The 11,620-nt window shown below is 35.8% G+C and overlaps 1 protein-coding gene across 1 annotated transcript; it reads left to right on the top strand.

Annotated features, from left to right (window-relative positions):
* Window positions 1-9,406: 9,406 nt before the first annotated feature.
* LOC125196966 (stemmadenine O-acetyltransferase-like) lies at window positions 9,407-11,403 on the top strand. Its single transcript, XM_048095639.2, has 2 exons — window positions 9,407-10,087; window positions 10,737-11,403. Exons 1-2 carry the CDS (start codon window positions 9,417-9,419, stop codon window positions 11,293-11,295), a joined length of 1,230 nt encoding a protein of 409 aa, XP_047951596.1. The 5' UTR covers window positions 9,407-9,416; the 3' UTR covers window positions 11,296-11,403.
* The last annotated feature ends 217 nt before the right edge of the window (window positions 11,404-11,620 follow it).

The raw sequence follows: 11,620 nt of genomic DNA, 5'->3' as shown, positions 1-11,620 counted from the left end.
GCAGCAATATCCTAAAAAAATTTCAGTTCAAATGACCCTAAACTAAACAGTATGCAATCCAAGAAAATTGACACGAAATTAAATAGCCCGAACCCAATAGAATTAGATCTTCAAAATGAATAAGTTCTAATTATGGAGTGGAGTATAATTTTCAAACTCTTTGTTTTTCAATATTTTGAAAGTTAGTGTGGTAATGTTTTCAAAATATATGTGAAAATGTACTTTGATAAAATGTTTGAAGTTATATTTACTCTACATTGAACATTGAATGTTTAGATTTAAAAATGAAAAAAACGATATTCATTTGGAAAATATGCGTAGTTTACATTTCTAAGAATTATACTGCATATTAATTTCGAGTTAAAATGTCGTTCATTTATGAGTGTACTGCTTATTAGAAAGATGGATTCATCAAGAGAAATATATAGGTTTTAAAAAAATATCAGAAATTTGTTTGAGTGCAATTGTCCGGACGAGTCAATCCGAACTCAAATGTTAACGGTTATCAACGAAAATTTCTAGCCTGAAAATAGCTGATAATCCGATAAGGATGGACTGAACTCGAGCTGGTTGACTCGATCGACACCCCTACTTAATTATAAGTATGAAATAGTATAATACTATATCATATATGTATCTACATACAGAAAATTACAAGCAGCCTCCACACCCATGCTCCAATAATAGTTGGAGTGCACTTTAGGATTATGTGGGCTTCGTGGAAGATGTTGTTTTCTATTGATATACATGAAAATTTCCATTTACGATGCATTTATTCCCAAGGATGTAAAAAACAAAAATTAGGAACGTGAGACTAAGTTTATACATGGGGAGAACACAAAACAAATTTTCTTTTATGACTAACAAAAGATTTTAGCATAAGAATAGCTAGACTAGAAAAGATGAGAAATATTTATCACATTTTTTAGTAATCTCCCTTTTATAATTTCATATTTTATTGAGTGGAAAAACTTTCACCTTATAAACAAGTAAAAAAAATAAAATATGGTATACTATATAACTATAGGCATAACAAAATAACGCAGTATTGCTTTTACTAGGTTACTGTAGTATAAGAAAAATGATTAGTCTCTGATTATGGGCTAGTCTAAGATTATGGGTACAAATACAATACAAATTTTGCAAATCCACCAAATAATATTATGGTGCGCATAAAAAGATGCCACGTGGAAACATCATATATCCTAATTAGCTCTTACGTTAAAAATATAAACAGATGATTAATATCCGAGATAGGGTCCGTAAGGATCTTCATCTACTTGGCCACTGTATTTTTTTAAAAAGACAGAATTGGATTTATTTTTATTTTCATAATTATTGCTATCATCTATTCAATAAGGCATAGTACATACTTGTGCTCACTATGTTTTGCTGTTAAATCAAAGGATATAAATATACTAGTACATTTTATATGAATTTTAAAAAAATCGATGTGGCACTGGCATATGATATTACAAAATGTAAGATTTTAATTAGCTAAGTTGAAATAAATTTGCACAAAATTTTACGGAGGAAAAAAAATTATTATAGGCTCAAACTCACTCAGTATACGCTATTAGAGCACTCCCAATGGAGTTCCCTTATTTCTCCCTTATTTCTCCCTAACTCCTGCCACATCAGCGCCACATCAGCATCACATTTTATCCCCAGTTTTTAGCCAACCCCTACAATGGTTTCTCCCTTATTTCTCCCTTATTTCTCCCTAACTCAACATTTCATTTTTACATCATCACTAATTTAATTGTTTTATTTTTATATATAATAAAGCTAGCTTATTTAATTTATAAAGATAAATCAAATAAATAGTAATAAAGTTCGTTGTATTAAACACGGGTACACATTACAACGAAGAAAATTAAAAAAAAAAAAAGTACACGAATGGAAATAAAAAATCAAAAAAAAAATTCAAAGAAAAAAAAATTCAAGGGCGGTGGGCGCGGTTTCTATTTGCCCACAATTCTTCGATGATATCGTGTTGTAGTGCTTGATGGGCCTCCTTCTGGTGTATGTCCATGAACGCCTGGAACCGTTCATGTTCGTTGTGCGGTACACCCTGGCGGGCGGACTCGGTTGAGACACCGTGACTCGATGATGCAACACTTGGGTCGTTGGTGACGTCGAGGACGCCTTCGTGTTCATCTTCGATGATCATGTTATGCATGATGATGCACGCATACATGATATCGGCAATATCCCCCTGGTAGAAAAAGCGCGTCGGACCCTTTACCAGTGCAAATCGCGATTGGAGCACCCCAAATGCCCTCTCCACATCCTTGCGCGCAGACTCTTGCGCTCGGGCAAAATACCTTCTTCTATCTCCGAGTGGGCATCTGATCGTCTTCAGAAACACGGGCCATTGCGGATAGATGCCGTCAGCCAGGTAGTACCCCATGTTATGCACATTGCCATTGGCCGTGAATTCGATGGAGGGGCCTAATCCGTTGATCCGCTCGTTGAAAAGGGGCGAGGAATTGAGAACATTTAGGTCGTTGTTCGACCCGGCTATACCAAAATAAGCATGCCAAATCCAAAGCCGTTGGTCGGCAACGGCTTCAAGAATGATGGTGGGATGCGTACCTTTGTAGCCGGTAGTAAACTGGCCTCGCCACGCGGTTGGGCAGTTCTTCCACTGCCAGTGCATACAGTCGATGCTGCCGAGCATCCCCGGAAAGCCGTGGGTCCTCCAGTGCCAATCCAGTAGGAACTGGCAGTCAGCTGCGTCCGGCGAGCGAAGGTAGTGCTCCCCAAATATCTCTCGCACGCCCTGACAGAAATTCTTCAGGCACTCGTTGCCAGTCGTCTCGCCGCATTGCAGATACTCATCGAACATGTCGGCGGACCCTCCATATGCCAACTGCCGGATGGCAACAGTGCATTTCTGTAGGGGCGATAGTCCGGGCTTCCCTGCTGCGTCTCGCTGGAGCCGGAACTCGGGGTAACGCGCGGACAACGCATTAACAATGCGCAGGAAGAGGGAGCGGCGCATTCTGAACCGGCGACGAAATACATCTGCCGGATAACGTGGTTCCTCCGCGAAATAATCGGCGAACAGCCGATCGTGCGCACCAGTGTGGTTGCGAGGGATGTATCGGCGCCGCCGGCGGATTGGCCGTTGGGGGGGTGGCTGCTGCATTCGAGCGATCTCGCTTTGTATGCAGCGGGAGATATAGTTGTTGATTGGGTTGTTGGCGAAACCCGCTACATCCCATCCGGTGGGAGCGGGAGGTACCTCTTCTTCGGAAGAAGAATGTGATATTTCCTCGTCGGACTGAGCACGAGACGATGAATCAGAACTCATTTAATAAAGATGGAGAGAAAAAAGATTGAAAATTTGTGTGAATGAAGTTTGTGGGTGATGAATGGAGGAAGAGGATGAAATATTTATAGGGGTGGGATAAAATAGCCGTTCGGCCAAAAAAAAAAAAAAAAATTTTAAAAATCGCCGATTATCGCCGAGCGTCGCCCACAGTGGCCGGCGATCGCTCGGCGATAATCCGGCGATAAATCGCCACTCGGCGAAGCAACGGTAACATTATCGCCGAATTATCGCCGACTTCGCCACAATGGCCGGCGATAATTCGGCGATAATCGGCGATTTATCGCCGAGAATTCGCCACCTCCATTGGGAGTGCTCTTAGACAATGATTATTTTTATTTTATTTTCTTTTGTCTAGATTAATAGAAGTATAGTATGGATGCCCATTTAATTATATTTATTTTCTAATAGTAATAATGTATTGAAAGTGCAAAAGGTGTTCTATTCGAATTGGGGTTTGACGTGTGCTATTATTTGAACTTTTAGATGTACTATTACATATTTTATTTCTAAACATTTGTGTTAGTTGGATAAGAACTGGTGAAAACTTTTGGAAGATTATGATTATTATGTGTACTTCATCTAATATTGAATACACGAACTATTTGTTTTAATCCCTAAATCTTTCATGTTTGTTTCCTTAGAGGCTTATAATATTATACTCCTATGTAGCTTAATTGCTAACATGCACACCAATACGTTTTTATTCGCTTTCGGACCAAAAGAGCTAAAAAGAAATAGGTACCTTAATTAATTAGCAAAGTGGTAGTAGTATTTATGATAACTTTTTCTTGGTCAAAGAAGAACATTTTCGAGTCGAACCACTTGAAAATTATTAGCTAGCATTGTGCTTAACCAATGATTACTAAGTATATGACCCATAAGATACTTCGCCCCTTTTGCTACATTATATCCCATTAAAAATGCAACGTTTTCCTTTTTTAGTTGTCCCATTAAAAATGAAACATTTCCTTAAATGGAAACAACTCTATCTCTACTTTTTCATCTCTTTTATTTTACTCTCTCTTCATTAACTTACAAAACAACACTACATAAAATCCTGTGCCGATTCTCAAATGTTGCATTTTAAGTGGGAAGGAGGGAGTATTAATTGGATTAATGCTTTAATTTGCTATCTTAACTTGAACTTTTCTTGCTTGAATGAAGTCAAGAAAAGAACTTTCCTTGTTTAGTTTAGGATTTTTTATGATATAGTTTCATCCTTATAAATCAAAACCCATGAGTTCATTATATAAAGGGGATTTCGACCTCGTAGTTTTTTTTTTTTTTTGGTCAAGAGGGGTATTGAAATTGAATAACTTCATTGTTATAAAAGAGTAGAATCCTTGAGATATATAGTGAAATTGACATCAACAACCATGACTCTTATCTGTCTCCTATTTTTGGATCCCACATCACAATTTATCCTATCTCTACTATATCCGGGACCCTTGCATCTCTCAACTATCTCTTCTATTAACTATTCATGAATCTCACTATTTAATTTCTTCAATTTAAAATGCAACTAATACAAAATATTTAATTTAAAATACATATTTAAAAAATTGAAATTTTTACAATTTGAAATCCAAAAAGTTAAAAATGTAAAAATTAAAATTTACTCCGTATATAATTAAAACTATCACTCGATCCGTCGGACCATATTCCAAACATTGATATATTTGAAAGTCCTCCCTCCATTGTGAATTTTGAATATTTGTTTAATGTATTTTTTATTAATTTTGTTTTTTTTTGGATTTTTTTTAAAAAAATAGAAAATTTTTGTGAATTTCGATCTTTTTTTCAATTTTTTGAATTAAAAAAAACAGTTGAACTACGCTGCCCACTTGCGGGCCGACGAGTAGGTGTCACCGCCCAACGTTAGCACGCCACACCCCCACGTGGCGTGCTAGTTATCCAACTTACTTACTCCCCCTCAAGAGCCACTCCGCGAGACAAGATGAGTGTAACACTGTCTGTCTATTGCGTAGCTCGTGTCAGTGAGACAAGTCGAGCCACGCAAGAGACGACGGTTTAAGAAACCTTGGGCATCTCTACCAACATTCAAGGTTGATATGTAGTTGCATTCGAGGGCGTACCCATGTAAAAGTAGTGGGGCTAAAGCCCTCAATAAAAAGATTTTTTAAATATTTTGATTTTATAAATTTTTGAAATTTATCTAAGTTTATCAATACTTTTTTCTGCGTCGGCCTCTGGTTGCATTTACAATCTTCTTGCCATTCTCAACCTCTTTGTTCTTTTGGTGTTTTATACACGCTTTTGTACTACCCGAATTCGTCATTATTCCAATATTTCATTGAATCTCTATCTTTTCTGAATTGACTCTTTTCTAATGGACGTTAATGTACCCTGATTTTTCCTTATATTTTCTACTATCTTTCGTGTTTAGTGTTGTTCCTGAAGTGGATTCGGATTCTTTACTTGAATCTCCTTGCTAATTATCCAAACATGTTTTTATCAAAACTAAACTTAGCCTTCAACACAACAACAAACTATGACAATCTAAATTAATAATCATTTATGTTGATATTTTTAATAGATAATTAGTTAACAAAATTAGCAAAGCTAGTTAGATTACACCCCTTTAATGAATATAGTTAAATTAATAGTATATATTTATTTAGATTAATTAGCTCCACAAGTTCAAAAAGTTTGAATAGTAGCTGATGATATCACATGGAGGGCACGGGAAGTTCAGTTGTTTAGAACTTTTTAATGATTCTTAATTTTAGAAAAATTAAATAGAAAAATAAGCTCTAATCAGTGTATTTAGTATTGGGAACCTTGGCATGATCCTCATTGACCGGATTGAATCATAATCATTATATCATGGATAGATAGAGATTTCTTATTGCTTTTAAAATGTTAAATTCATTCTGCAGTATTAAACAATTATTTGGCCTTAAGAATATTAAATTCATTCGGAAAGAATAAATTTTGTAAATGATCAATCATTTTTTCAACAAATTGATGATTATCATTTAAATATATATTTTGGACTGAGCCTTATGCTTCTTTATGCACTACATATATAATCCGCAGCCTTAACTACGGAAAAATTACATGCGTTATATATGTAATAAACTCATTCCACAAATTAAACCACTCAATATATATAGAAAAAAGTGAATAATATTCTATTAATCCATACAGATATATACGCGTAGCGTATATATAATAGATCGATAGGCAAACAATAGAAAATAATTTTATGAACATTAGAGAAAAAAACTAATCAGTAGCTGAAAAAAATACTCCTAGTAATTAACCGTGGAATCTAAATTTCTTGGTCCAAATATGGTTAGAACTTTAGAAATATATTTAGGATCCTTGCATGTGACCTAATCAAAAAAGTGTTAGAAATTTGATTAATTATCAGAAGATGGGTGTCCTAATTAAATATTCCATTAATGTTCTTCGATCCGATTTCATTGCTCTCAATTATAAGAAGAAAAACATAATACAAGAAAAAGACATGTAGGAATGTGATAACGTACCTAATTATATTAACTTTGCTAATAGTAAAAAATTACTAATATTTTAGAGAATCAAATAATTGGTGAATAAAAGTAACAATTTAATTAAAGTCCCAATATTTGAATAATAATTCCGCATTCATCATACACATTTTTCCGTCTCCAGATTCGATTAATTAGGTCGGCAGCTTATAAAATGAATGAAAATTAATACTTTGTTATTTTCCTGTACAAAATTAAGCAGCCTTTCAACACGAGGCCAATGAATACTACTCATCTTTTTGTTTTGGGTTGAATTTGTGATTTCGGTATTAATTATTGGTGTTTGATTTTATCTAAACTCAAACTTCTTACTACTATTTTTTATGGCTCTTTTTACCTCTCCATTCTCCAACCACATAAGTAGTTCATTAATTAGTTTAGGTGATTCGATTTCGGATGTTATATTGAGTCAAGTTTACATTCAGTTATAAAATCACATATTCTCTGCCACGCTTCACACAGGTCAAGCATGTGTCTAAAGATTTTGTAGTTTTATTGGAATCAATCTAATAAAATTTTTATTTTGAGTTGGAATTTGGAAATATTGAAATTCAAAAATCTAGGATTACGTCTATCATTGATCTAGGAATTAATGCATACATGTCTTGTTGTGTATATCTACTGCCTCACATTCATTAAAATTATTATAACTGAATATACTTAATATACAGGAAAATATTAATTTGTAGATAAAATATATGAGATGCCTGAATTCAGATCCATATAGTCATATAGAGAACAATGGAGGGTTCATATGATTACATAACATTTGACCATCGCCCAAGAATGGACATTGGGCCTCAGATACATTATACATATATTCAGATTCAAAATTGTTTTGGTATGTCCAACTAAATTTGACTGCGTGGCAATCTTTAGTTTCTAATTGAAATTTGAAAGGTGAGAAATTATCTTGCTTAGTTAAAAAAAATGCTTGTATTCAAGTAAAATAAATTAATGTTGCCTAATGATAGCAAATATCTTGTGAAGAAAAGGAATTTGGGTTGGATTGCTAGTCTATCTCCAATTTTGTGATTAATCACAAGGTGATGAATTCGTAATTAAAAATCTATCCTCCTAAACATACATTGGGTGTAAAAGTACATAATTTGGGCTTATAATGGGCTGTTTTGAAAGTTTTCACGGTTAAGCTCAATCAAGTTTACACCAAATTCCGTTGAAATTTTTTAAAACGGCTCATTAATTGTACTAGTATTCATTATCATTTTTCAATGTCAAATCATTATGTAGATGTGACTGGACAAAATCCAATAGCTGAAATAATTATCAAGCCTTTATCATAGTTTGCGTGCTCTTTACGAAAACTTTGTAAGTTACCAACGGATTTCAGTCAATTGACAAAATAGAAACTAATTTTCTTAAAGCGTTCATTTATGGGGACAAAGTGTGATCGCCGTTGATGTATTTTCTATCTCTAATATGTATATGTCGATAATTTTTTTATTTATTTTTATTTTTTCACAGTATGAAAAGTATATTTATGGGCCTCCTTGCGCTATTCTCTCATTTCTTTTTAATATCCAAATAATTATCATTAGGCATGGGACCTTTATATTATCTTCTCCCATGCAAGTCCATATAATTAGTCTTTTACTAGCTGGCTATCACTTTTCACATAATATTTTGTTGAATTAGGATATGAACTAATACTGTCACAAGATAAAAGGAAGAGAATCTTTTTAGTTTGACTGCGCGGACAAACTAAAAAATACTCCCTCCGTCCACCATTAGGGGTCCCATTCATGGGCAGCACGAGTTTTAAGAAATGTTAAGAAAAATGGGTGGAAAAAATGTAGTGTAATAGGAGTCCCACTTGTATATATTAGTTTTAAATGAAATGTGAGTGGGATGAGTTAGTGGAAGGTGAGACCCTTACCATTTATGGTAAAAGTGAACCGGGACTATTATTCGCGGACGGACTAAAATGGAAAAACGAGACTCTTATTCGCGGACGGAGGGAGTAAAAAATAGTCTCTCATGGCAGGTAATAAGTACTCCCTCCGTCCTTGTAGGTGAGTTTTATTCTTTTTTTTGTTATTGTTCCATTGTAGCCAAGTCATTTTCTATTTTAGTGAAAAAACACAACTTTTCTCTCTCTTATTTTACTCTCTTTTACTTTATTTTTTCTTCATCTCTCTACCTTTTTTCTTTCCCACTTTATTCTTCCTTCACTTAACTCACTTTTAACACAATTACATACCGAAAAGAAATGCATCTGATATAGATGGATGGAAGGAGTAATTAAATAATAAAGCGCCCACATGTATACACCACCTCGCTTCTTGTCTTATTCCTTGATCTCTGCAATAATGGTAGCCTTGACAACTTTTTCCAATAATTTTCACATGATCATATCATAACAAGATTCTTCTGTATGATCTCTTAACAACGAAAATTACTAAGACTGATGATGTCCCAAGGTCTTAAACCAATTAAACATTAGTGTAACAAAGTTTTCCACTATATATATAATATAAAGCCATAATTTATTTTTGGAAAGAGGAAAACCAAAACCCATAATGGAGATTGAAACAAAGCCAATTTGGAAGGGAACCATCAAACCATCTTCTCCAACCCCAAAATCACTCCAAAAATACCAACTCTCATTTCTCGATCAACGTGCATTCACAACATTCATTCCCTTCGTCTACTTTTACACATCAAATCCAAAATTCTCCGATTCCTTAAAATCAAAGCAGCTGAAAAAATCCCTATCGGAGGTCCTCTCCATATACTACCCCCTTGCCGGCCGCATCGTCGCGAACCTCTACGTCGACTGCAACGACGCCGGCGTGCCCTTTTCCGAAGCCCAAGCAGACTGCGACGTCTCGCAATTCATCACCAATCCAAACCCTAAAAATTTGGAAAAATTTCTACCTCGCGGTGACTTCAAAGATCATTGCCTGGCAGTCCACGTCACCTATTTCCGCTGCGGCGGCCTCGCCGTTGGGATGCTCCTCTCGCACAAGGTCGCCGACGGATTATCTCTCCACTTGTTCGTCAGCAACTGGTCCAACGTCGCCAGAAACGGTGGCAGCGGTAACGTACCGCTCCCGAAATTCGACGCGGCCTATGCTCCGCCGCTTGACAGCATCAGTCTCCGGCCCGCGCCGACAGGATTCGTTGAGGAAGAGGTCGCCAGAAAAATCCTCACGTTCCCAGCAGCGGAGATCGCCGCCATCCAGGAAAGGTATGATAGAAATTCACGGGTTCCATTCTAATACCAATTGTAAATTGAAAGTGAGTCAGTCATTTTTTTAGTTTCAGCACAGGTATACTTTAGGGCAGTTAAATTTAGCCCATGGTCATATTTACTTTCAATATAAATATGAATACTATTGAGATAAAAAAGATATATCCCTCAGTTCCCTCATAGTTGAGGTAAGATTTTATGGTACAGAGTTTAAGAAAGAGATGTTGAGTGTGTTAAATAAATAAATAAAAAAGTAAGAGAGAGTAAAAAAGTTACTTTATATGGAAATGACTCAACTATGTGGGAACTTCCTAAAATGGAAAAAATGACTTAATTATGAGGGGACTGCGGAGCACTTTTTGGTCAGTTTAATTTGGAACATAGTAAATATTTTAGTTTCAATACAAATGTATACAAATTTAGTTCACAATCATTTTTAGTTTCATTGGAGATATACTATAAGGTCAGTTAAATTTAGCCCATAGTCGGCAGCCTAATCTAATATTGATAGAAATCCACAAGGTGTTATTCTAAAATCAATTGGTGATACGTAAGTGGCTCATGAGAATTATATAATGGTTTCAGTTCTCTCGTTACACAAATATGGAATATTGTTATATTTATTTTTCTTTTATTTGACAACAAGGTACACTGATGGGGGGCATCGTCCGAGCCGGGTGGAGGCTCTGCGGGCTTTTATATGGGCCCGGTACTCGAGCATAAGATCCGACCCAAGTAAGATGTGCATTGTGTATAATTCGATTAACCTACGGAGCCGGGGTGACCCGCCGCTGTCCAGATACCACTTCGGTAACGTTGTTTTTGTTTCCGGGGTGGTGGCGGCAGCCGGGGATGGAGTGGCGAAGCTTATGTGGAATGTGCGGGAGGCCTCGAAGGCGCTGGACGCCGGCTATGTTGGTGGGCTGAAAAAGAGGGAAACGCAGTTGGAAGAGATAAGAGATCAGGTTGAAGCTAGTAAAGTGGAGGAGAGATTTCTGTTTTCGAATGTGTGCGGGTTTCCTTTGTACGAAGCGGATTTCGGGTGGGGAGAACCCGACCGGGTCAGGTTTGTCGGGCTGCCCTACAAGAATATGGCATTTTTTATGGATACAAAGAGTGGGGATGGAATAGAGGTATTGCTCCAGTTGAGTGAACAAGATATGGAAAAATTCCTAGCTCATTCAATGTTAAAGAGTAATTTGTAATCATGGAAAAACAAATTGATTCACTACGATAAAATATGATTCTCATTGTTAAAAGCAACTCCAATATAATTAAAGGTCCCTGTATCTCCTTATTTGGAGTAATTTTTATCCATATGTGTCATGTGTGTTATGCAAATTACCAATTGCATAATATTTTATTTAAATTACTGGTATAATAATTAATTATATCGAGGTGGAATACAGTTGGACGATGTACTAATTTTTATGCAGATAAGTTTGGATATGTAGGTGTAGTTGGATGATAATGATGTGATCCAGAAGTTACTTCATCTAAGTTGAAGATCAAGAGTGTTGAAAATGTTAG

The sequence above is a fragment of the Salvia hispanica genome, chromosome 4 (genome assembly GCF_029641045.1).
Source record: "Salvia hispanica isolate PSC_SH4W2 chromosome 4, Shi_PSC_v1, whole genome shotgun sequence".
NCBI lineage: Eukaryota > Viridiplantae > Streptophyta > Magnoliopsida > Lamiales > Lamiaceae > Salvia > Salvia hispanica.
The sequence above is the reverse complement of the archived record's forward strand: the minus strand, read 5'-3'. Positions and strand labels throughout refer to the sequence as shown.

Excerpts from the sequence above, each read along its gene's own strand:
- LOC125196966 (XM_048095639.2), top strand. The coding sequence starts at position 9,417 with ATGGAGATTGAAACAAAGCCAATTTGGAAGGGAACCATCAAACCATCT. Across the intron at positions 10,088-10,736 it reads ATCGCCGCCATCCAGGAAAG|GTACACTGATGGGGGGCATC; the intron begins GTATGATAGAAA and ends TTTGACAACAAG.